The following is a 25,712-nucleotide window of genomic DNA, read 5'->3' on the forward strand; positions in this document are numbered from 1 at the left end:
CATTATTAAGATCAGCAGTTTACACATTCCAGTCTCTGATGTGATAATGAGGTCTCTGTAAGTCTCATGTGTTTGTTCCGCGCATCCTAATTTTGGCAGGTTTTGTCGATAAAAAGGATTAAATAGTTTTTTCTTTTTTTAGGATCTTACAAACAGTATTTAAGTGAAATAAAAAATAAAAAAAATAAAAACACTTCCTAAAGGGGGGGTTATTTGTTTGTATTTTTTTGACCTAAGCATTTTCCAATTTAGAGCAAAGGTGCTTTCTTCACCTGGCAATGTTAAAAATGATTCTAAAATGACCATGAATGAATCATTTGTATCTGCATGACTTACTTGATATTTTATTGGTTGCAGTCTGCAAAAATATATGATCCAAAAAGGGCTAAAATCTTAATGATGGCCATCTGTCCACAATTCTCAAAGGTCACAAAAAAATATTTGTTGCACACAAATGGTAATTGATGGAAAGCCTGTCAGCATCGTGGGAGAGGGCAAGGGTCCTCTCCCACGCTTTGGGCTTTGCCCTTAGTATTGACATACCTTGTAAACTGAAGCGTCAGTTTCAAACGAGGTTGTCTCTTGTCAGCTTTACATTTTATAGCTGGTTTTGTGATTTTAATGCTAGGTTGTAGAGATGCTTATACATAGGACATTGTTGTGGTCTCAGTTTTGTTTTCAACCGACTACCAAGTTGCAAATCATGGTGCATTAGTTGACTTATGAAACTGAAGGCTACTGGCAATTTTAAAAAGGGTATGAGCTAACTTTCTGTCAATAGGAGATACATCAACAGGAAAGTGCTTGTCCAGCAAATTCACAGTATATGTAACCTTTGTACTTTTCTATCTTTCTTTAAATTAAGGAAATGGCTTTATTTAAGGAGGTGAGATATCTGCAAATGGTGCCTTTGGAAATCGTCAGACCCATACAAAGCAATCTACCCATGAGGTTGGCACTTAGCAGACTGGAACTGCTGGAGAAGCTTGTAGAGCAGCTGGGAAGCAAAGACTCTGGCTTCACACTGGACAACGTCATGCGGGTATTGACACAACTTCTCATCTCTTTGAGATGATCTCACCCAGACTGGATGTCAACCCAGTCAACCTCTGCTCAGTCAAGCTGTAAGCTTGAAGTTTAAAGAAGGTTTGAAGTGTTTTAGCTACAGCTTTAAGGTACTGTAGTAGCTTAAAAAACTGGAAATGGCTGGTAAGATCTAATAACCACATGATTCACATCGATCATGTTCCAATCTGTTGCCACACACCCAATGGCAAAAGCATAAGCTGCCAGTTTGTGTTGTGACTATTTAGCAGCCATCTGCAGTTTGTAGTTGGGTATGTACTTATAACATTTGAGATTCATTGAGACTCGTTTTGGCCTAAATATCGTCAAATGAACCTGTTTCTTTCTGACAGGGTCTGAAAGTTAATTTCTTTCTCACAGCTATCATTAAGATTCCTGAGGGATTCATTAGACTAACACAAGGCAGCCTTTGTATGACAGAGTGGGCGTAGTCGATCCTGTATAACGTCTGTTTCCATTAGTTACTAAAATGTGGCACATGGTCTGGTCAAAGAGCCACTTTAACGTCACAAATTGTTTCAAAGAGTTTCTCAGAGTTTCATATCCACGTTACAGTTTATAAAAATTCTCCAAGCATTCTCTTTTTTTCTCTCTCTTTCCCAGCTCTGCTACTTTAATTGTACAAAGCTGTTAAGCTACAACAGTTCTCATTCTTCAGGGTCTAATTCCTTTCAGGGTCTCAGACAGATTTGTTCTTTTTATGTTGTTTTTGTTTTGGCATCTGTGTGGCTTGAAGAATGTCCTTTAGCCCTACCACAGCAGGGACTGTCAAATTTCACCACTAACTGAAATGTGGAGTATGAGGTTTGCCTTCCAGTTGGGCTTTGTTGTATTAAGACAACAGCATCTACTGGTTTTGTGTCTCAGCTTGGAGGGTTTATGTCATCGCATCTGGATGTTCCGAGTTTCATTTTTTTCCTCTACATGGTAATGCAACAACTGTGTGTGTTTAGTTAATTTTAAAGTACTATTAAACCTTTCTGATGAAAAAAGTATGGGCTTTTCAATGATCAGATCAGTCTGAATTAGTTGTAAAGCTGTGTTAATAGTTTATTTCTGAGAAAAGGTTGCTGGAGAATATATATTATGGACAGGATATTAAAGGGTTTGTTCACCAAAAATGAAAAATGTTGTCTTTATTTACTCACACTCATCGTTCCAAATATGTATGTCTTTTTTCCATGTAACAAAAGGAATTTTAAAGAATGTCCTCACAGCTTTTCCGTTCAATGAAAGCATATAGTGATAAGGTCCAAAAAGGACAAAAATATTTAAACCTGGCATGATGTATCTTGGTATTTAAGTGATTTGACAGAGGAAGACAATTGTAGTGAAAAATTACTTAAATGATGGTGTTTCTCACACAGAATTCTTTGTATTACTTTAGAAGACTTGTGAATAAGCCAGTACATTCTTCAAAACATCTCCTTTTGTGTTTTTTGGAAAAGTCATGAGTAAATGACATGTGGAATGACATGAGTAAATTTGAAAACATGTTTAGAAATGAAAGATTTAAAATTTTTGCGGGGGCTGGGTAGCTCAGCGAGTATTGACACTGACTATCACACCTGGAGTCGCGAGTTCAAATCCATGGCGTGCTGAGTGACTCCAGCCAGGTCTCCTAAGCAACCAAATTGGCCCTGTTGCTAGGGAGGGTAGAGTCACATGGGGTAACCTCTTGTGGTCGCTATAATGTGGTTCTCACTCTCGGTGTGGCACGTGGTGAGTTGTGCATGGATGCCATCACTACGCCACCACGAGGACCTAGAGCGCATTGGGAAATGGGCATTCCAAATTGGGGAGAAAAGGGGAGAAATTAAATCAGCTTTACATTTTCTCATAAATGTTTAAAGGCTCATTTTGCTAGTTTGCCCATTTTGAATGGTGAGCTCCTACAAAACGGTTGCTCTAGGTTACACAAAGGGATGGCTGCTAAATGTCTTCTGCCTGCTGTGGTTTCCTGGGTGATGAGATGGGCTTCAGGGCACAGCAGAGAGGCGATTAGGTTTCCTGTAATTAAAATGAAAGATCCAGAGCGTGGGGGCACATGAATGGGATCTGTGTATGGAGAGAGGGAGTGAAAAAGGGAGAACGTGAGAGACAAATGCAATTTTTTTTTATATACTAACTGGACTTTAAATACAGCCTTTTTTCACACATCAAACAGCAAATATATTGAATATTTAATTTTACAGTTTTTCTTCACCTTTTTTCATGCTTTAAGTTTTTCAGTTTGTGGATCTTTTCACATCTGTTCTAAAATCGCATGTTATTATTGAAGTAATTATTAATTACATGTGTTTATGTGTGATGTATGTATGTTGTTTCTTAGTTTTTGGCAGGTGGGTTGGAGCACAGCGCTGCCTCAGTGCGGGAACTCTCTGTGCGAGTTGTCCAGGCCATGTACTGTCTTCATGGTAAAGCTGTTCTGCATTATCTGCCACCTGATGACACCAGCACACGTAAAAATGTCCTCTACATGAACCTCTTCGACTCACTTGCAAAATTAAATGGAAAAACCTTAGACATGCAGGTAAAACTGGTCTGGAGAGCTTAGTCAGACTTATGTGTCATAATCTAAATGCTTGTAACTTTTTTGTGTGGGCTTAAAGAATGTTTTTTTTTTTTTTTAATGGTAAATGAAACCTTTGTAAAGGTCATCGATTAACAGAGCCACTGTGACCAGGCCTATATATTTATTTGCTGCTATGACGCCATCCCAGTCAGGATGTCATACAGGGTATCAGTGTGATGCAGCGTAACCAACATGACTGTGCTGTTCCACAATTCATTCTCTTACTTTCTCCAGAAGCCAAAAAAGGGAGGAGAATGGGAAGAAGGTGTGAGAGAGAAAGAGGAAATCAGGAGCTTACAGGAGCAGCTTGCAGTACTGAAGGAGATTAGTGTAGGTTTGAGTTTTCACACAAAAGCAATGAGAGAACAGATGTAGCCAAACATATTACAACATGGGGTTGACATGTTGAGTTGATGAGAATGACTATAGAGTGGAACTCTGCCAAAGCACGAGGGCATTTTGGTCAGTAGTGGTATGAATAGTTGAAGTCATGAATTCATTAATGGTGTGAGTCTCTGTTTTTAGGAAAAAGGGCAGGAAAATATCAAAGTACCTGAGAAAAAAGCTGAGATGATGACTAAATCAGGTGTGTGTGTGTGTGTGTGTGTGTGTGTGTGTGTGTGTGTGTGTGTGTGTGTGTGTGTGTGTGTGTAAACTTCTCTGTATGTTCATGTTTGTTTGGAACATGTACATTGTAACTGTCTTTGTGACTGATTAATCCTCTCAATACAAATCTATCAATAAACATGATGCAATCATACAGATATCATCACTCCCCTTCTCCAAAGGGGTGAGCAAGACCCCCATTTTACTGAGTATTATTAATAATTATTAATTCATATACATAAGTGACCTTTTTGCTACATCTGCAAATGATGGGTAAAATCATAACATTTATTCAGGATTTTTTTTTCTTTACTGTCCTTGAAACTGTATTTTGTATTATTTCTTTAAAATACATGTTTTGTCTTTATGACAAAGAATAATATAGCCTTTTTTATTGTTGTTTATTAGCTGCAAATAGTGCAGATCTTTATGTCACTCACAGCATAATACCATTTCCAGTTTCTCTGTGCAATAGCATCTTGTCAAGAATGTGTCACTACATTAAATTCTGTAGAGAAAAATTTTTTTATTTTTTGTTATTAGTTGTTGAAATACATGTGATGGTCACTTATCTTTTCTTTAGTAGACAATATGTAAGCATAGTTTGATTCGTTTACGTCAGTTGTGTCAGGGAAGAAAACAATATTCATAGGCATAATATCATTCTTACTTTGTGATGTACAAAGCATTATTTTAGATTTTCCTAAAAGTTGGTTGAGATATTTTCAATTATTTTGATAAAATTGTATTTATTTGCAAAAGCCAACTTCCAGGTTATTTTTGGACCCTGCTTGTATGTGCTAAATGTGACCTGTTTATGTACCATAAATACACATTAAATACTATGTTCCTCTCTGTCTCAGCAGGTGTAAAAAAAGGAACCCAGTCTGTCTCTGCTAATGTGAAAGGCAGCCAACCAGCTAATTACTTAGACAAGTAAGCTCTTATCTCTTTTGTAGATTCTACCTGAGCTGTCTGTAATTCTCACAGTCCTCCTGGTAGGAATGACTGACTTACCATCATTGTGTGCTTCCAGTCAGTGAAGTGAGTGGAATGTTTAGTTTTTTTTTACACAGAGTCCAGTGTTCTCTTTATTGGTTAAGTATTATGCTGCAGATGTCACTGTGTGCGTAGCTGTGTAGCTGTTATAAAATTGCCAATCAAATCTCACCCAGACCTCTGGGCAGTGATACTGTAACAAACAGTGCTTATGGGGCCTAATTTAAGCAGTTTGTCTGATGTGTTGAGAAGTAAAGAAATGTATCTTCTAATACATTTTTTAGACTGTTGAGTGAGAAATAAAAAATCAGAGGTGATGCTGGTGTTGTTTTGTGTTGCAGTCTGTGTATTTTCTGTGGGGAGAGAGATGAGTCATTTACAGAGGATGGACTTGACCTGCATTATTGGAAACACTGTCCGATGCTACAGCGCTGCCTGCAGTGTAGACAGGTACACCCACACACACACAGTGGGGTTGCGAAATAGTTATATTTTTAAATTCTATTTAAATATCTAATTTTACCTCCTGAGACCGGAGTATGACTGCTGTGTGCATTTTCCATTTCCCTTTTTGATTTGTAACTAGTAGCACCTAGTAAACATGCACAAAAAAGAGTAAATAGATTTCCTAAAAATGTATGTCCACACATGTGGAAAACAGGACTAAGTTGTACAAATGTTAATAATACCAAGCTATAGAAAGTCAGATTTTTTCACTGTGCAAAAATAGAACACTGAGATTTTGTAACCAAAGTAGAAAAAACACTTTGTAACAAAAGTCACTTGCATCCGTGGGTCGAGAAAATCTGGGCCATGCGCAATCAGGCCGTGCGGACTGTGCTTATGACGAAATCTGCAGCACGCATACTGTGCGCGGAGCAATCAGCATCGCAGACAACCGAAGTATACTCAGGCCTTTAACCTCCAGTGTGCTGTCTGTCTGCACTGGTCTCAGAACAGTCTGAAATGCACCTTATTTTCATCCTAACTCCATATAAAGCCTCTGAAAACTAAATTTTTCAGCTTTTGGATGAACTCATACATTCTCAATGTGATAATGCACAGTAAATATAGGTTTAAGGAAAAAATTGTCCTGAAGTACACATTAGTGTACATCGTGTTTAGCATAGTGGCGTTTCACAATAAATCTCTCAAATTTTAAAAATGCATGTCAGACGAAATTAGAGACGCAAATCTTTTGACTCAAACAGGTTTCAATGTAAAAACTTGATCAGGTTTTTTACCAGATGTAGTTTTGTTGGCATTTCTCCCAAAGGCAAATTCCGCTGTGATCGGCGTCATGTTGTTTTGTCATATGACTCTGTACGTCGAAAGTTGAAACCTTTACTGACAGCACAGAGTCTTGTGTCGGTTTAAATGAATTTAAATGATGTGTTACACACATTTTTGGAGGGTTTAAAGGCAGAAATGTGAAGATTACAATTTTATAAAAGCATTTCAATGAATTCTTCTGTTAAAACTCATGTATTATTTGAGCTGTAAAGTTGTTTAAATCTTAATTTTTACAGACATTTTAGGGTTTGTTGACATTACACCATCGTGATAATGAAGTTGTAAAATTGAGTATAACTTTACACAGAAAAGGTTAGTAAGCAATCTGATCAGAATTAGCTTTATTGCCATGTATGCTCACGTACTTGGCCATTTTTTTTGGTGATAGGAGAAACAAGCAAGTGCACACAGAATGTAACAGTGAGACACAGAATATAAAACAAGGTAAGAGTATAAATAGACATACAAAAAATATAGGACATATACAGTTGAAGTCAGAAGTTTACATACACCTTAGCCAAATAAATTTAAACTCAGTTTTTCACAATTCCTGACATTTAATCGTAGTAAACATTCCCTGTCTTAGGTCAGTCAGGATCATTTCTTTTTTATTTATAAATGTTTTTATTTATATCCCCTTTTCTCCCAATTTGGAATGCCCAATTCCCACTACTTAGTAGGTCCTCGTGGTGGCGCGGTTACTCAATCCGGGATGCCGGAGAGCAAGTCTCAGTTGCATCCGCTTCTGAGACCGTCAATCCACGCATCTTATCACGTGGCTCGTGCCTGACACCGTGGAGGCTCATGCTACTCTCCGCGATCCACGCATAACTTACCACGTGCCCCATTGAGAGCACCTAATCGTGACCACGAGGAGGTTTCCCCGTGTGACTCTACCCTCCCTAGCAACTGGGCCAGTTTAGTTGCTTAGGAGACCTGGCTGGAGTCTCTCAGCACACCCTGGATTCGAACTCGCGACTCCAGGGGTGGTAGTCAGTGTCAATACTCGCTGAGCTACCCAGGCCCCCAGGATCACTACTTTATTTTAAGAATGTGAAATGTCATAATAATAATAGAGAGAATTATTTATTTCAGTTTTTATTTCTTTCATCACATGAAAGTAGCATTGCCTTTAAATTGTTTAACTTTGGTCAAACATTTTGGGTAGCCTTCCACAAGCTTCTCACAATAAGTTGCTGGAATTTTGGCCCATTCCTCCAGACAGAACTGGTGTTACTGAGTCAGTTTTGTAGGCCTCCTTGCTCGCACACGCTTTTTCAGTTCTGCCCACAAATCAGATTGAGGTCAAGCCTCGCCCTTTTTCCTCCAAACATAACGATGGGGTTATTATGGCCAAACAGTTCGATTTTTGTTTCATTAGACCAGAGGACATTCCTCTAAAAAGTAAGATCTTTGTCCCCATGTGCACTTGCTAACTGTAAGCTGGCTTTATGGTGTTTTGAAGCAGTGGCTTCTTCCTTGCTGAGCAGCCTTTCAGCTTATGTCAATACAGGACTCATTTTACTGTGGATATAGATACTTGTCTACCTGTTTTCTCCAGTATCTTCACAAGGTCCTTTGCTGTTGTTCTGGGATTGATTTGCACTTTTTGCACCAAACTACGTTCATCTCTAGGAGACAGAATGCGTCTCCTTCCTGAGCGGTATGATGGCTGCTTGGTCTTATGGTGTTCAAACTTGCATACTATTGTTTGTACAGATTAACGTGTTACCTTCAGGCATTTGGAAAGTGCTCCCAAAGATGAACCAGACTTGTGGAGGTCCACAATTATTTTATTTTTTTCTGAGGTCTTGGCTGATTTCTTTTGATTTCTTCATGATGTCAAGCAATGAGGCACTGAGTTAGAAGGTAAGCCTTAAAATACATCCACAGAAGCTAATTGGCTCATTGTCTAAAGGCTTGACATTTTCTGGAATTTTCCAAGCTGCTCAAAGGCACAGTAAACTTGGTGTATGTAAATGTATGACCCACTGGAATTGTGATCTAGTCAATTAAAAGTGAAACAATCTGTCTGTAAATAATTGTTGGAAAAATTACTCTCATGCGGAAAGTAGATGTCCTAAACGACTTGCCAAAACTAGTTTGCTAATATTAAATCTGTGGAGTGGTTCAAAAATGAGTTTTAATGACTTCAAACTAAGTGTATGTAAACTTCTGAATTCAACTGTAGATAGATGGACAGACAGACACACAGTGCTGTGATAATCAGTGCATCGGAGTTAGAAAAGTCCTTATTTGTTTGAGTGAGCAGAAGCAGTTTGTCCGTTTTGTTGGTGAGGGAGCGGACATTCGCCAGATGAATACTTGGCAGCAGAGTCCTAAAGCCGCGTTGACGAAGCTTCACAAGTGCGCCGGCGCGCTTCCCTTGCTTGCGTCTCTTGGAGCACTTGTAGAACACCACAGTGCCTCCAACTAAAATGTCTAATAAAACGTCAGAATAATCAAACACCGGCAAAAAATGATCAGGTATGCTCTGGCGAATATTCAGCAGTTCATCACTGGTGAAATTAATCTGGAAAGAGTGACAAAAAATCATGACAAACAAACAAAAGTAACAAAAAGGCTAGAGAGCTCTACACTGAAGCAGCCATCCGCAGTGCCATCTATCACCATTTTATCACACTAAAATCATGTTAACACACATATTGTTTATGTCTTGTGGCTATACTTTTGAAATAGTAAGTATTTTAACGTTAACTGATTGGCCCCATTCACTTCCATTGTAAGTGCCTCACTGTAGCCTAGATTTTTGGAAAGGAGGAACTAGTCGAAATACATTTTTGACATTATGCCACAAATGCTATCGATTGAGCTTAACTTGTATTGAACCTGGAAAATTCCTTTAATACAATGTTTCCATTGCAAATTATACTACCATCATAACAATTTGAGTGAAAAGTTTAATTGAAAAATGAACATCAATTTCAGAATTACTTCTTGGTATTTGGTTTGTCACCCTTTTTTGTGGTTGTGACAGAATATATTCAAGTTGGCATGGACTCCACAAGTTTGTGCGAAACTTGATGGTCCATGTTATCCCAACATGATTTGTAAGACAAAGAGCAGAATATTCAACTTTTGTCATAACATTTCTTTGTTTTGAATTTTTCAAAATCCTAAAACCTTTTTTCCATGTTTTGAATCCCAGGCTTTTGAACCCCACTCTGTACATACTCTGTATGTTTCTGTCTGTCAAACACACACTGGAAGAGTGAGAACTTTCTCTCACACACACACATATACTGTACATAAATTGTCTTCAGTGGAGATATTTATCTTCACAGAGGTTTGGCAGCACGTAGGCTAATTGACCTTAATTTGAACATTAACTAAAAACGAATGTGGTTGACCCTCTCATCACTCTACATAGTTTTCTCTGTGTTCATACAGCTGTGTGATTGTGCTTATACTCCATAGGTGGTGGAGATTGCTAGCCTGACAGAGCACTTGCTAACGGAGTGTGAGCGGAGGGCAGATTTTACCCAGTGTCCTCTCTGCTCAGAAGCCTTTCCTCGAGACAAGTTAACTGAGCATGCTCAGAGCACGGCTTGCAATCGTGAGTCCTTTTTGTGTTTAGAACGGTGTTTTTCTTTATTTTATTTTTTATTTTTATGAGGCATAATCATCAAGAATTCACACTCAGTGCAGTTACAGATACACGGTATCTCCTATTATTCAGAAAAGGCAGAGGAATTTCAACCACTCTATAACCCACATCTGTATCATTAAACACAAAGTTCAAAGTTAAAAAAATGGTGAATTTCTGGATGGGCTGCATTTTTCCTGTGCTGTTTTTGGGAAATGGTAAGAGAGTTTTGTTTCCTTGTAATGGAGTTTTTTGCTGTCTTGTTTGTCAGCACCATCCCCTGAAGAAAACTGTAATCACTGTCCTCTCTGCCATGAAAACCTTGTCTCAGGAGAGGAGGTGAGAACACACACGCACACACATTTGTTTTTCTACCATGATGGTGACTTTCCATTAACTTCTATTGTTTTCAAACTGAGTTTATATTTTGTATGCCCTTACCCTAAAACTAACCCTCACAGAAACCTTTTTGCATTTTTTTCAGATGTTCATTAACACATCATTTAGCACGTTAATTATGCAATTTTCTTCATAACTTAACTGCAGCTTCATAAGCCTGCACCAGTGTCAAGAATGTTTTACTTTTTGAGCTTGGGATGTGTCCTCTGTGTGAAATGTTCTTACACTCACAAAGAACATCTCACGTCATGCAGCTCCCATCACCTGCTCCTTCACCTAACCCTAACTCATACATATTCTCCATTGTGAAAACCTGTTTTATGTGGGTTAAACTGTTCCTGAAACAAAAGGTGAACTTTTGTTGCAGACACAATGAAAACAAGGGCAAACTGGTTTAGATACACTGAATAGTGCTTAACAATTCTTAGTATTTTAAAGGAATTCATTTCTGACATTTAACAAACCATTATGCAAGAAGATGGAAGTTCAGTATTTTTTAATATCTTTAAAAAATCTAATTTTCATGGAAGCAACTGAACTGTTTTATAAATAATAAATAATTCATTGTTATGACATTGTGTTATGCCAAAATAGATTCAAATTGCTGTGCTGTAAATGTAATGATTCATGGTTTTGATGAAAAATAAGTTTGGTTTTATTTTTGATTTAGTGTAGTGTGTATTGGTTATTCTTGACTTCTAACAGCTCTTCTGTGCACTGTGAACTCTAGAAAAATGTAAGTACCTAACATTTGGTTATTGGCTAAAGGAAGTTAATTTTACAGCCTGCAGTGACGAAAAAATGAAGACTTCACACGATATACACTGTGAATTTACATTAAGTTTCCCAAGTTCATTATGTTTAACAGTGGAAGAGCTGATATTACGCAAGGTTTAGGTATATACAAACCCTTTCCAACACCACTGATATGAAATGTATCATGTAAGACTAATCAAGGTTGCAAACAGCTGCATACATAGAGATTATTTACATGTGCGTACCCACGGTAAGTGAATGGCTCTAGTATTATTGTGAGTGTGGCCATCTCTCTCGCACACATACACACACACGTTCCTCATACAGCGGTGTAACAGTGCATGCCTTGTGTGTGCAGGGTTGGAAGTCTCACCTCATGGGAGCAGAGGGTTGTAAACAGAACTTACGGAGGAGAGTGGTACAGCGGAACACTCTCTCACACACACAAGGTGATCATTCATCTCTCTTAGCCTCAATGAGACCTTTTATAATCCCACACTGTCCTCTACAAACCTCTTCTGCCCCACACTGCCCCATAAAGCTATGCTGTCCTCCAGTTTGTGTACCCACAACCCTGTAGTCCTATTCTGCCCCATAAAGCCCCTACTGATCCACATTGTTCCTGCACTGTCCTAAATAATTTCAGCTGCCCCACACATACAGTACTATGCAAAGCCTGTACTGTTCTACATAAGTCCAACTACACCACACAACCTCCAATTAAGGGGTAATGGCCAGTTAAAGGGATAATTTTCTTTTTTTTTTTTTGTGAACTATCTCATCGTTTACTCAACCTCATGCCATCCCAGATGTTAGAACTTTCTTTCTTCTGCAGAACACAAATTAATGTTTTTAGAAGAATATCTCAGCTCTGTAGGTCCATACAATGCAAGTGAATGGTGGCCAAAACTTTGAATCTCCAAAAATCACAAAGTCAGCATAAAAGTAATTTATAAGACTCCAGTGGTTTAATCAATGTCTTTTGAAGTGATATGATAGGTGAGGGTGAGAAACAGATCAATATTTAAATCCCTTTTTACTATAACTCTCCACTCACTCACTGTCACTTCCACATTCTTCTTCGTTTGTTCTTTTGGCGATTCACATTCTTCGTGCATTACGCCACCTACTGGTCAGGGCTGGTCAAAGGTGGAGATTTATAGTAAAAAAGGACTTAAATATTGCTCTGTTTCTCACCCACACCTATCATATCACTTCTGAAGACATGGATTTAACAACAGGATTATTTTATGGATTAGCTGACTTTGTGATTTTTGGAGATTCAAAGTTCTGGTCACCAATCACTTGCATTGTGATGACCTTTAAAGCAGAGATATTCTTCCAAAAATCTTGATTGGGATCTGCAAAGAAAGTCATACACATCTGGGATGGCATGAGGGGTGAGTAAATGAACAGAAAATGTTCAATATTGGGTGAAATATCCCTTTAAAGACATTTCCCTGATTAATGAAAATGTTCTTTATTTATTTTAGTATTAACTTGGTACTTTGTACCGAAGTACTTTTGACATCTCTAGACATTCCTCTGCCCTAGACCATCTCTAATGTTCCACAATAGCCACTTTCACACATGAAACCCGTTAAATTGCAGTAAAATTGTCAGATCGCCTTTTCTGGTAAATGTACTACATCTGCTATTTACACATGCAACAGCTTTCAGTCTTTAATACATTTTAATACCGTTTGCGCATCAGAACCAAAATGCCATTAAACTCTGTGATGCCATTTGACGGAAAAGACCTTTAAACTGTCAAGCTGTTGAGCTGATCACCTGGCTTTTGGTCCTTTGTATACCTCATTCCCGAAGGAGGCTAGTTATTTATTCATAATCACTAACAGTTCCGTTAAGCTGTGGACAGATGTATTCATGCACTCAGATGAAGAGAAGCACTTTAGTTTCACTGGCTGTTCAATTTGTCAAAATAAAAATAATGTTAACTTCTTATTCTGGGAAATAGCCAGAGCTGATTGACTGGTATTTCTGTTTACATATTACCTCTAAATGGAAAAAAAAAAATGGTTAATTTTCTGGAAAAGATTGTGGAGACAATCTTCCCCACACAGCCTTTTCAAAGCCTGTACTGCCCCAACACAAACACCCTGAGGATTTGGCCTGCACTGCAAAAGTAGACTTTATCATGACAATCCATGTTTATTGACTAATTTACTTCTTTATAAATGTTTCTGTGTTTGGTTTTCTCATACTCTCTGGCCTCAGGAAAGATAGTCAGCACAGCTGTAGCTAAGACAACAATGGGCATATCCGATTCTAAGGCTCAAGGGCTGGGGAGAGGCAGTCGCATCCCTGCTCCTGCTTCCAGAATCAACAGAGGCGCCAGAATTCTCCCAGGCAAGGTTTCTACCCACCGACTACAACAGGCATAGCACAGGCAATACATGCTAACTTTACTGGAATAAACCTCCTATGGCTGATTCATATCAAAAACGTCAATTTACTTTCTATCAGGGGTTGTCAGGTTTAACATAAATATTGCACTCTTAGTGCTGTACTGGTTTAGAAATGTTCCCACACAAAATGATTAACAGTCAGCATCATTATTCTGAGCACGAGTTGTTATCAAAGACACCTGATACTGGATACATTTTACCCATTACTGAATGTAATAGAACATACATAGAAAGCTGGGAAAATCTATAATGTGTTTTGATGGTTTATGAACAAGGAAATACTTGACCAGAGAAACAGGTTTATGAGCAGGTTTTCTGTTCTGTGTTAAGTTTTCAAATTTTCTAATTCAGGTTGCTGACCTGGATTTTCTATTGTAAACTATTTTAAATGTCTATTCTTATCTCTTGATTTATACTTGATTTGTTAGGTTTGTGTTTGTCTATTGTATGTGAACATTTTGTGATTGTAGCACTTTAATATTTATTGTTTAAAGCATCACCAGCATCATAGCCAAAAGTGAAAAGTAGCCTTTCAGAAAATAAAACATTCTGAGATAGAATTGGAGCTCACAGAGATAATTTATCTGATTCACATTTTGTTATCTCAAATTTAGATAATGCACTTAAATTCCTCTAGTCTTTTCCACACAATGTTTGTTCAACAAACAAAAATGTAGTTTTTCTTGAAGAGAGCAGAGATTCAAGTTGTAGAACTGCCTTTTTGTTTCCCAGAAAAGCATGACTTATTGGAGCAGAGACAGTGCCAACACATGAGGTCACTGCTGGCAGATTACAGAGCCAACACTTGAAAACATGTATGTTGTACAAGGATGACACTATTGGACTATTATTGACTCTTTTGTCTTTGCATGTAATGGAGTGTTATCTGCAACAAACTATTAGTTGTTGTGTTCATTGTGTTTGAATTCTTCAGTTCAGATTTTGCTTTTCAAGTGGATCCTTGTATTTATAGATTCAAAACATTAAAGGGATAGTTCACCCAAAAATGAAAAATCTCTCATTTACTCACCCTCATGCCATCCCAGATGTGTATTACTTTCTTCAGCTGAACACATACAGAGATTTTTAGAAGAGTATCTCAGCTCTGTTGGTCCATTCATTGCAAGTGATTGGTGGCCAGAACCTTGAAGCTCAAAATAGGACATAAAGGCAGCACAAAAGTAATCCATACAACTCCAGTGGTTAAATCCATGTCTTCTGAAGTGAAATGATAGGTGTGGGTGAGAAACAGATGAATATTTAAGTCCTTTTTCCCCCTATAAATTCTTGTCCCTGACCAGTAGGTGGTGATATACACAAAGAATGCAAATCACCAAAAATAAAAGAAGGATGTGAAAGTGAAAGTGGAGATTTATTGTGGGAAAAAAAAAAGACTTAAATATTAATTTGCTTCTCATCCACACCGATCATATTGCTTCTGAAAACATGGATATAAGTACTTGAGTTGTATGGATTACATTTAATATGCCTTTTTGTGCTTTTTTGAGCTTCAAAATTCTGGTCACCATTCACTTGCATTGAATGGACCTACAGAGCTGAGGTAGCCTTCTAAAAATCTTTGTTTGTGTTCAGCAGAAGAGAGAAGGTCAAACACATCTGGGATGGAGGGTGAGTAAATTATGAGAAAACTTTCATTTTTGGGTGAACTATTCCTTCAAGATTTACAGTGATAAAAATAATATGAAAGACGGAACAAGCTGACTCTATGCCTCATAATAAACCATAATGTACATTTAAAAGTATTTGTGTACAATGAGGAATGAACGCAAGTAGTCATTCTGAATCATAAGTGTTTTTCTAAGTAACGATAGATTTAAGGGATGTGATTTTTAAAGGTACAGCCCAAAAAGGCAGAGCAGAACGTTATGCCAGATTGAACTCAAAAACCGAATCGCCTTAAAACACTTGGTGTGACCTCACTACAGAGATGTTACAGTGGTTTCATTTTAAGAATGTGTTCTGGTGTCATGCCTGACATGAAGTGTCTGTACCTCCCAATTTCACTGCTGTGGCATAAAACATTCACACAACAGGATAAGGGATACACTGCATAAATGTTTCTCTCATATATAGATGGTCTAAGAAGTCTAATTTTCAAATAACATTTGATTTTGATAAATAATTGCTTCAAGTCAACCTAAGCAATTGATTTAGAGTGTAAACAGTGTTCTGTTAGTGTCGAAACCATGTCAGTCCACTTGCACAAATGGGTGACGCATACCCAAATGCAAACAAACGTCTGAATATTTGAAATATAAATGATAATGGTAGTTGATGATGGGATGTTTTTTAATGGAGCTTGTTTTTGTGTGCTATAATCAGTATTTATTTTAGACATAAATCATATAAAGGAACAGAGTTAAGCAGCACAGCAGAGCTTTTGTCTATCAAAGTAAAGAAAGTACTGAAAATAATGCACTAATTACAATTTTGTTTGCTCTCAAGGATGTGGTTGCGAGCTACCATTAGGGAGTCTGAAATTACTGTCCAATTAGAAAACTCTTGGCCTTGCATTTGCTCAATTTGTGGGGTCTTAATCTGGCCGCTTTTCATAGGAGGCTTTATGCAGAGCACAGCTTGAGCACAAAAGCACAGTTTACAGCTTTAATGTTGTATCTAAAGGTTATGCTGTCTACATTTACACAACCAGAGACATTTCTCAAGAAATTTTAGAAAAAGAGTTTTGACTTGGAATTCAAAATACTATAAAAAAGCAGTATAAATCTATCACTACACATTAATTTAATGCACCTCAAATTTATGTAAATCGATAAAAAATATTTGCTTTGACTGTCATAAGCTCTGTTTTAATAAATGTAAATGAATACATTTATGTATTGCACACATTGTTTAATGTGTTTAAACTGCTACAGATGCTTTGTAAAAGTTAGCTGAAATTCAACAACAAAACAAAGCCATACCAACTCATTGATGAAACTTAATGAGGTGTATTGATTATTACATATTTAGGAAATAAGAATATTATTTAAAACCTGAATGTTTATGTTCAAGCATGGTTTCTTTTTTCAGAGCGAACAGGCTTTTTTCCATCAACCTCTGTCATTGGGACATTGGAAACTCCTGATGATAATAAATAATCAAGAAAAGTTATAGCAGCTTTAATTTTAGCAAGTTTAATTTTTGAAATTACAACCATTTTAAAAAGGGTTAGACTGTCAAAAAAATACAAAATAAAACATTTTAGGAAATAAAAATAATGTACGCTACTACATCTTTGTCATCCTTAATGAATGATCCAAATGAAGTCTTAGGTAAACATGGCTTTCGACATTCAAAGACATTCAGTCTCACAAACTCTCCCACAGCAATTCACTTCCATTATTTTGAGCTGTGAACTGCTGTAATCTCTATTATTTAGTTTTAATGTTTGTATGAGTAAGGATATTACACTAGTGTATTATACACTAAATATATCAAATATCCTCTATCCTCTTCAGACCAACCAGAATAAGGGGGAAAGAGCATTTTTGTAACATCATTAGTGTTTGGTGCATAAGAGGCATATCAGTATTTTTTTAGAAGAGAGAAATTATATAATCTTATAGGCCTATAGTGGACAAAAATTGAATTGACAGGTCATAAAAAAAGAATTTATGAAACCAAAAGAATATGTGAAAAAAAAAGAATTTCACTGTATATGTGCAAACGTATAATGTGTGATAAATAAATATAATTATAATTATTATAAATTATAATTATAATTAATTATATAAGTACGATACAGATTGTATTTGTTCTCTATAGAGAATAACATGGCACGTATGCATCTGTTGAGCAAGAGCAACAAGTGTAAAAGAAAAACGTTTATAAATGTGTGATTTATTGAATCTGGTAATGCATAACAATATAAGCAGTCATCATAATCATCCACATTATTTTAACACAACGTGGTTACAAAAGAAGGGAGGAAAACTGCAAACGGTTTCGGTAAAAAAAAAAAAAAAAGTTTTGTATTACAGAGAGATGTTTTCTCTTTCTCTTAAATGTACATTTAAGTTGAGTTTTAGAACACAACTTGTCTGGCGCAGTTGAGGTCTTCGTTTTGCACAAGTTTCCACATTCTCAGGAGCTCGGCCGCACCGAGTTTGTGCACCACGATGAGGTTACGGAAGAAGCACGGCTCTCGGTTCAACGGAGTCACTTTACGCTTTATGATCCCGAATGTCCTAAAGCCCAGATGCAGCTCAGGGGTGATCTTCAACCTCTTAAGACACATGCCCAAAAACACATCATCAATTGGATAAAGCTCCACGTTTTCAGAAACAACGAACAGCCTCTGAGCCACTTGAGATGACATGAGAAATCCTCCCCCACCCAAATAAGGTGGATAGGGTTTATCATACAACTCTTTGGGAATGAAATATTTACTCTGACGGTTTCTGATCGGTTTGGCTTTGAAAATGGTGTCCCCAACAATGAGGTTCTCCACCTTCTTCTCCTCCATCTTAAAACCAATCAGTTCCACGAGGTTTTTGGTGTGGACAAACACATCATCATCTCCTTTGAAGATGAAGGGGACTTTGCGGCAGTAGATGTTGAACCACTTGAGAAAATTCACCTCCTTTAAGGTAAGGTTGAAAAATGTGTCCATGAAGTCCCACTGCAATATGTCCCCATAGGTTCGATCTTCATATCGAACCAGCGCTTGCAAATTTCGGGAGTCTTTGCCAGACGCTGGAGTGCCTAATAGAAATAACGTTTTGATTCTCATGCCCTCGATGACCTGTTCTTTACCCCACGTCTTGCGCACTGCCTCTCGCCGGTCGTGTTCTTCAATAACCGATTTTACAACGACCAGAATATCCACGTCACCGCTACACTTCTCTGGGTGATTCAGAAGCATGGGGAAATATCTGCAGTGTCTGTGGAGGACAAATGGGTGGAATCGTGGATTCAGATGGCGAAACCACTCCTGGGTTTTTAATGTGGAATTCTCTGCACAGTTAATACTCTGCACGTCCCATGTTTTTGGCATGCGTTTGGTCACTCGTGCCAAGCCAGTCTCATTCTTCAGGGATGAATTTCCAACGACCCTTATTTTGTGACTTTTGAGTGACTGACATTCTGGGCCACAGAACTTGGTTTTCAGCTCGACTCTGAGATCCTTAATGTTCGTATCCACCGTCATCAGTTTCTGAAGCATCAGCAAAGTGGCAAACACCAAAGTCAAGCTGACTGCAGTCCTCAGATTCTTTTTCTTCCTAAAGAAGAACTCCATAGCGCCTGAGCAGCCAGTCTGAGTGGACAGTAAATTCCTCATGAAAAGTGAACGCACTCGCCTGTTATTAATTTTCCAATAGTTCTGGTAATATAGAGTTTAGGGAATAATCCATGAGAGGTCATTTTGATAAAGCTGAAAATAGAGCCGACATTTTAGGCGCATTTTTCCTCCTGTCAGACAGTGTTTTATATGTCTTCACTAAATAAACTGTCGCAAGTCCTGCGCTCTTTCAGTTCCATCGTTGCACTGCTGAAATGGGAGGCAATCATCCTCTAAAACAATCGGTCGTCTGCCCTCCTCTCTCTTACATCCACATGAACTCGACCCACCCCACAACACCTACCTGTGACAGGCTCGCTGGTTACACATGACAGCTGTGCAAGCGTAGTATGAGGTGACATCAAGATGACACATCAAGAGCGAGTTCTTGGGTATTCAGAGTGTGTGAACGTGTAAGTGTAAGCACATTTTGCAATGAGATATTGGTAGAAAAAATTACGTTTAAGACGTGTAACTTCTTTCTCCACGTCCCTCACACAGACCCACACTTAGTATTTGGCGCCACCGTGTGGTTAATTCGCGATGTTTCTACCCTGTCTACGGATTGACAGCCGGCCTTTATAAAAGACTTATGGAGAAAAAATAAAATAAATAAACAAGTAAATAGAGTGTAAATGGGCAATGTGGGACACTTTTGGAAATTTGACTTTTAATTGTGATCCAAATGCCATATAACCTGACGTTATGCCCTTTTTTTTTTTTTTTTTTTTTTTTTTTTTAAAGCTTCGGATGTCTCCTAGCTTAGTCAAAAGCAAAAAATAAAAATACACACTGGGAAGAAGAACCTTTGAAGACCCTTTTTTGACCGAGTGGCCGATTTTTTTCAGCCCATACTGGTAAAGTGAGACACTTCATTTTTCCAGACCTCTTAATCTAGACAGGGGCCTGCACTTGAATAGTTTATTGTAGGTATTTATTTTGTTTGCAGCATATGCTTACACAAAGATTAAAATATATCAACTTGAAAATTCTGGGTTCAATATAAGTAAGCTCAGTCGACAGAATTTGTGGCATAGCCCAATGTTGATTACCACAAAAAAATAATTCGATTTGTCTTTTCTTAAAAAAATAAAATAAAAAAGTGCAAAAATCGAGGTTACAGTGAAACACTTTCAGTGGAATTGAATGGGGCCAATTTTGGGAGGGTTTAATGAAGGAAATGTGAATCTTATAATTTTATAAAAACATTTACATTAATAAGTCTATTAAAACTGTCTATTAAATCTGTATTGTTTGAGCTGTAAAGTTATTTAAATTGTTTTTTATGGGATTACAAGTTAAACAAAAATCAGGTTTACAGGGTTAAGTTGTTATGGTAACCAAACTGTAAATGGATATACAGTTGAAGTCAGAATTTACATACACTTAGGTTGATGTCATTAAAACTCATTTTTTAACCACTCCACAGATTTCATATTAGCAAACTATAGTTTTGGCAAGTCGTTTAGGACATCAAATTTGTGCATGACAAGTAATTTTTCCAACAATTGTTTACAGACAGATTGTTTCACTTTTAATTGACTAAATTTCAGTGGGTCAGAAGTTTACATACACTAAGTTAACTGTGCCTTTAAGCAGCTTGGACAATTCCAGAAAATGATGTCAAGCCTTTAGGCAATTAGTCAATTAGCTAATTGGAGTCAATTGCCTGTGGATGTATTTTAAGGCCTACCTTCAAACTCAATGCCTCTTTGGTTGACATCATGGGAAAATCAAAAGAAATCAGCCAAGACTTCAGAAAAACAATTGTGGACCTCCACAAGTCTGGTTTATCCTTGGGAGCAATTTCCAAATGCCTGAAGGTACCACGTTCATCTGTACAAACAATAATACACAAGTATAAACGCCATGGGACCACACAGCTATCATACTGCTCTGGAAGGAGATGCATTCTGTCTGCAAGAGATGAGCGAAATTTGGTGCAAAAAGTGCAAATAAATCCCAGAACAGCAGCAAAGGACCTTGTGAAGATGCTGGAGGAAACAGGTAGACAAGTATCTATATCCACAGTAAAACAACTCCTATAAGACATAACCTGAAAGTCTGCTCAGCAAGGAAGAAGCCACTGCTTCAAAGCTGCCATAAAAAAGCCAGACTACAGTTTGCAAGTGCACATGGGGACAAAGATCTTACTTTTTGGAGAAAAGTCCTCTGGTCTGATGAAACAAAAATTGAACTGTTTGGCCAAAATGACCATCATGTTTGGAGGAAAAAAGGGTAAGGCTTGCAAGCCGAAGAACACCATCACAACCGTGAAGCAAAGGGGTGGCAGTATCATGTTGTGGGGGGTGTTTTGCAGCATTAGGGACTGGTGCACTTCACAAAATAGATGGTACCATGTGGAAGGAAAATTATGTGGATATATTGAAGCAATATCTCAAGACATCAGCCAGGAAGTTAAAGCTCATCGCAAATGGGTCTTACAAATGGACAATGACCCCAAGCATACCTCCAAAGCTGTGGCAAAATGGCTTAAGGACAACAAAGTCAATGTATTGGAGTGGCCATCACAAAACCCTGACCTCAAGCCGAAATTTGTGGGCAGAACTGAAAAGTGTGTGCGAGCAAGGAGGCCTACAAACCTTGTTATTAACATTTTTATTGATTCATAAATTAACACAAAAAATACAACAACATATATATAATGAATCAAACACTTTAAACATTAAACCCCCACTATATCCCCTCCCCCTACCAAACTCTCAACCCACCTTGACCCCCCCACGAACACCCCTGTGGTCAATAGAATATAGACACATACACAGAAAAACTAAAACAACAACATAAAATAACATACAATAATCAAGTATAATAAAAAAAAAAACCCTCTAAATTACTCCCTCCAACGCCCCTCCTCGAGTTTCCCTCAAAAATGCTAAATAATTGCCCCATTTCTTATTGTAAGATTCCCTAACCCCATCCTAATGCTCGACCCCTCCTCGAAGGCAGCCACCCTGCCCATCTCCGCGCACCACTCCGGGAACGAGGGTGCTCCATCCGACTTCCAATTCCTCAAAATAACCTGCCTACCAATCATCACACTGGTCAAAACCCAGTCCTTCATGTACTTATCTACCAAATCCATGACCTCCCTGTCTCCCAAAATACAGAGTCTGGGGCAGAACGAGACCTGAGTGCCCAACACATCACACACAAAACTTTGCACCTTCAGACAAAATTCTTGGATCTTAAGGCACCCCCAAAAAACATGGATGGTGTCTCCATCTTCAGTATGGCATCGCCAGCAGATGGGTGTGTCCTTAAGACCAAGCCTATACAATCTAGAGGGGGTCCAATAAAATCTATGTAAAATCTTAAATTGCATAAGGCGAACCCTTGCATCTCTAGATGCAGACTTTGTTTTTTTAGAATCCTTGCCCATACTCCCTCCTCCAATAACAAATTTAAATCTTCCTCTCATAATCTTTTGAGAGAATTTAAAGCTCCATCCCCCAGACTCTGAATTAACAAGGAGTAATACACTGATGCCTCATGACCCTTCCCAAAAGCAGCAGTCACTACTTCCAGAGTATCTGCCACTCTAGGGGGGTGTATGCTACTCCCAAAAACAGAGCAGAGCAGGTGGCTCAACTGTAAATACTTATAAAATTGAGATCTGGAAATCCCAAAATGTTGAATCAAATTTTCAAAAATCTCAATACTCCACCCTCATATAGGTCACCATGTGTATTAACCCCCCCCTCACAATCCAATCTAACTAACAAAAAGGGGACTTATTAATACATAGTTTAGTGTTCAGCCATATGCTCGAGGCTACGTTTAAATAAATATCAGAATTAAACACTCTGGACACTTTTGTCCATATCGAGTGCAAATGTAAAATAACGGGGTGCGACTTAACATCTCCAGCTAGTTTAATCGAAAGGCTTTGCAGTGGCGAGATAGGGGCAAGAACTTCCTTTTCAATACAAAACCAGGGAGGAGCTCTCTCAGGTGGAAGCGACCAATGAACCAAATGTCCAAGACTGAATGCATAATAAAAAAATAAAATCTTTTGTAGGCCTAACCCACCTTTGTCAATCGGCCTATGTAACTTACTGAAATTTAACCTGGGACGTTTACAATTCCAAATGAAGGACTTCGCTATGCTATCAAATTGCTTGAAAGTGCCAACTATATTATTTCTTTTTCTCTGTATATGGCAACAACTCTAAACTCACCAGAGCTGAGACTAAGATATTTCCAATTGAGCAATCAACAACAGATGAAATGAGGGATTTGGATATCAAAAAAAAAAAAATAAATAATAATCTATTCAAAAATAAATCTTATGGACTGATGAAAAAAATGTATAGTCCCTACCAGATGGGTTCAAAAGTCTCCAAATATCTGTAAGACCAAGATTTGTACACATCCTGTGAAGCGTCAATGTTGCTCTAGGGGGCTTACACACTTTTGCTTCACTGTGATCAAGGACTGAGTCCATCAAAAGATTAAAATCTCCTCCCAATATTATATCATGAGGGGTGCCAGCTGCTTGCAACAGAGGCCTACAAACCTGACTCAGTTACACCAGTTCTGTCTGGAGGAATGGGCGAAAGTTCCAGCAACTTATTGTGAGAAGCTTGTGGAAGGCTAGCCAAAATGTTTGACCCAAGTTAAACAATTTAAAGGTAATGCTACCAAATACTTACAAAGTGTATGTAAACATCTGACCCACTGGGAATGTGATGAAAGAAATAAAAGCTGAAATAAATCATTTTCTCTACTATTATTCTGACATTTCACATTCTTTTTATTTTTCTCCCCTTTTTCTCCCCAATTTGGAATGCCCAATTCCCAATGCGTTCTAAGTACTCGTGGTGGCGTAGTGACTCGCCTCAATCCGGGTGGCGGAGGATGCATCTCAGTTACCTCCACGTCTGAGACTGGCAACCCATGCATCTTATCACGTGGCTTGTTGAGCGCGTTACCGCAGAGACATAGCATGTGAGGAGGCTTCACACTATTCTCCGTGGCATCCATGCACAACTCACCACCCGCCCCACCGAGAGCGATCCACATTAAAGCGACCATGAGGAGGTTACCCCATGTGACTCTACCTAGCAACCGGGCCAATTTGGTTGCTTAGGAGACCTGGATGGAGTAGTGAGTAGTGATCCTAACTGACCTAAGTCAGGGAATGTTTTCTACGATTAAATGTCGGGAATTGTGAAAAACGGAGTTTAAATGTATTTGGCTAAGGTGTGTGTAAACTTCTGATTTCAACTGTAACTGTGCGCAGGAAAGGTTAGTGAGCGATTTTATCACATTTAAATCACATTAACATGCATATAGTTTATGTCTTGTGGCTTTTGAAACAGTGAGTATTTTAACCTTTACAGACTGGCCCATTGTCAGTGTCTCACTGTAACCTAGATTTGTAATTTTTTTTTTTTTTTTTTAAGATAAAATTTTTAAAAAAATTAGTAATCAACATTATGCTGTCGACTGAGTTGTATTGAACCCGTAATATTTCAAATCAAGTGGTAATTTAAATTATCCTTAAAACATCTGTTAAGATTACCATATGTTATGTTTGTTAAATTAGTGTAACATTTTGTAAATGCAGGAAAAATTGCCCTCTGAAAAAAGATAAATGCAGTATTTAGATATAGTATAATTTTGCTCACAACATAGGGTTGATTATTATTATGAACCTCAAAATGTATCCACAACACAGGCACAGGTGGTCAACTAAAACATTCATCAAAAAAGAGGAAAATAGGTTAAATTAATTTGTATGTCATATTCATGCTAAATAAAGATTAGAATATGATCAAGAGAATCAAGATCAAGAGAAACTGAAATCATATTTTTTCATTGCATGTAAATACACTGCAATGTGCTCTGCGTGAAACATGTAAAAATAAATAAATAAATAAACACTGCATTACCTGCTGAACTGCCATTTAATTGTTATTATTGCTATGTAAGCATATAATAACCCATAATTCTTTTTAAATGACTTGGTATGCTGCCCTAATTTACTGGTACCACCCTTTCCCACTTTGCCAATATGCCTCTACTAAAGTGGGACAGATGAAAACTGATTCTATAGAAAATACCTAAATTAATTAATCATTATGTGTAACATTTACAAACATTGTCAACTTTAAAGTTTTTTTTTTAATAACCTTAACCTGTCCCGCTTTACCCATAGTCATCCTAACTAAATTAGTGAAAAAACAAACAAACAAACAAATAAATAAAGACAGACTTACACAAATCTTAAAAATACATTTTAGTTTTACAGTTTTCCCAGCCAAAGTATTTCAGTTGTAAATTACTACAATCAATGAGCATGATTGTAGTCAACCCCCATGTTTCAACCTCTAGAGAGGGTGAACAGATGTCAAGGTTTTTGCAAAATGTCCCAACAACTGGACAATTCACACACACACACAAAAACTGGGGATTTCATGGGATTTCATGGTTTCACAAGGTGTCTGACAATTTACTAAAATTGGTGAAACTGAATAAAACAAGACGGATGTACCCTGGAAGAGGAATGACTTTTTTTTTTTTTTTTTTTTTCTCACCCTGGTAGGCCTACATTCAAATAGAATAAGGTAGCTTATACACTTACTCTTCGGTCCCACTTCTAAGAATTCTTGCAGTAGGCTACAAGCAGCGTGC

The 25,712-nt window shown here is 37.8% G+C and overlaps 2 protein-coding genes across 5 annotated transcripts in view; one reads left to right on the forward strand and one right to left on the reverse strand.

Moving 5' to 3' along the window:
• Window positions 1-14,867, forward strand: part of LOC127424399 (centrosomal protein of 104 kDa-like) — a 38,611-nt gene extending 23,744 nt beyond the window's left edge. Inside the window, exons 13-22 of one of the 4 annotated variants that reach the window (XM_051669570.1) lie at window positions 866-1,042; window positions 3,419-3,619; window positions 3,896-3,991; window positions 4,187-4,247; window positions 5,131-5,203; window positions 5,608-5,716; window positions 9,998-10,136; window positions 10,438-10,505; window positions 11,680-11,770; window positions 13,560-14,867. In XM_051669570.1, the coding sequence (XP_051525530.1) occupies window positions 866-1,042; window positions 3,419-3,619; window positions 3,896-3,991; window positions 4,187-4,247; window positions 5,131-5,203; window positions 5,608-5,716; window positions 9,998-10,136; window positions 10,438-10,505; window positions 11,680-11,770; window positions 13,560-13,726 (1,182 nt within the window). In that variant the 3' untranslated portion in view covers window positions 13,727-14,867. The remainder of the gene's footprint in view (window positions 1-865; window positions 1,043-3,418; window positions 3,620-3,895; window positions 3,992-4,186; window positions 4,248-5,130; window positions 5,204-5,607; window positions 5,717-9,997; window positions 10,137-10,437; window positions 10,506-11,679; window positions 11,771-13,559) is intronic. The other 3 variants (XM_051669573.1, XM_051669571.1, XM_051669572.1) reach the window with 3 other exon arrangements.
• A 450-nt stretch (window positions 14,868-15,317) lies between these two features.
• On the reverse strand, window positions 15,318-19,352 carry LOC127424213 (UDP-GlcNAc:betaGal beta-1,3-N-acetylglucosaminyltransferase 7-like). The gene has a single exon (XM_051669194.1). The coding sequence runs from the start codon at window positions 19,050-19,052 to the stop codon at window positions 17,796-17,798; it is 1,257 nt and encodes a 418-aa protein (XP_051525154.1). The 5' UTR covers window positions 19,053-19,352; the 3' UTR covers window positions 15,318-17,795.
• Between the last annotated feature and the right edge of the window lie 6,360 nt (window positions 19,353-25,712).

The sequence above is a fragment of the Myxocyprinus asiaticus genome, chromosome 33 (genome assembly GCF_019703515.2).
Source record: "Myxocyprinus asiaticus isolate MX2 ecotype Aquarium Trade chromosome 33, UBuf_Myxa_2, whole genome shotgun sequence".
NCBI lineage: Eukaryota > Metazoa > Chordata > Actinopteri > Cypriniformes > Catostomidae > Myxocyprinus > Myxocyprinus asiaticus.

Excerpts from the sequence above, each read along its gene's own strand:
- LOC127424213 (XM_051669194.1), bottom strand. The coding sequence starts at position 19,052 with ATGAGGAATTTACTGTCCACTCAGACTGGCTGCTCAGGCGCTATGGAG.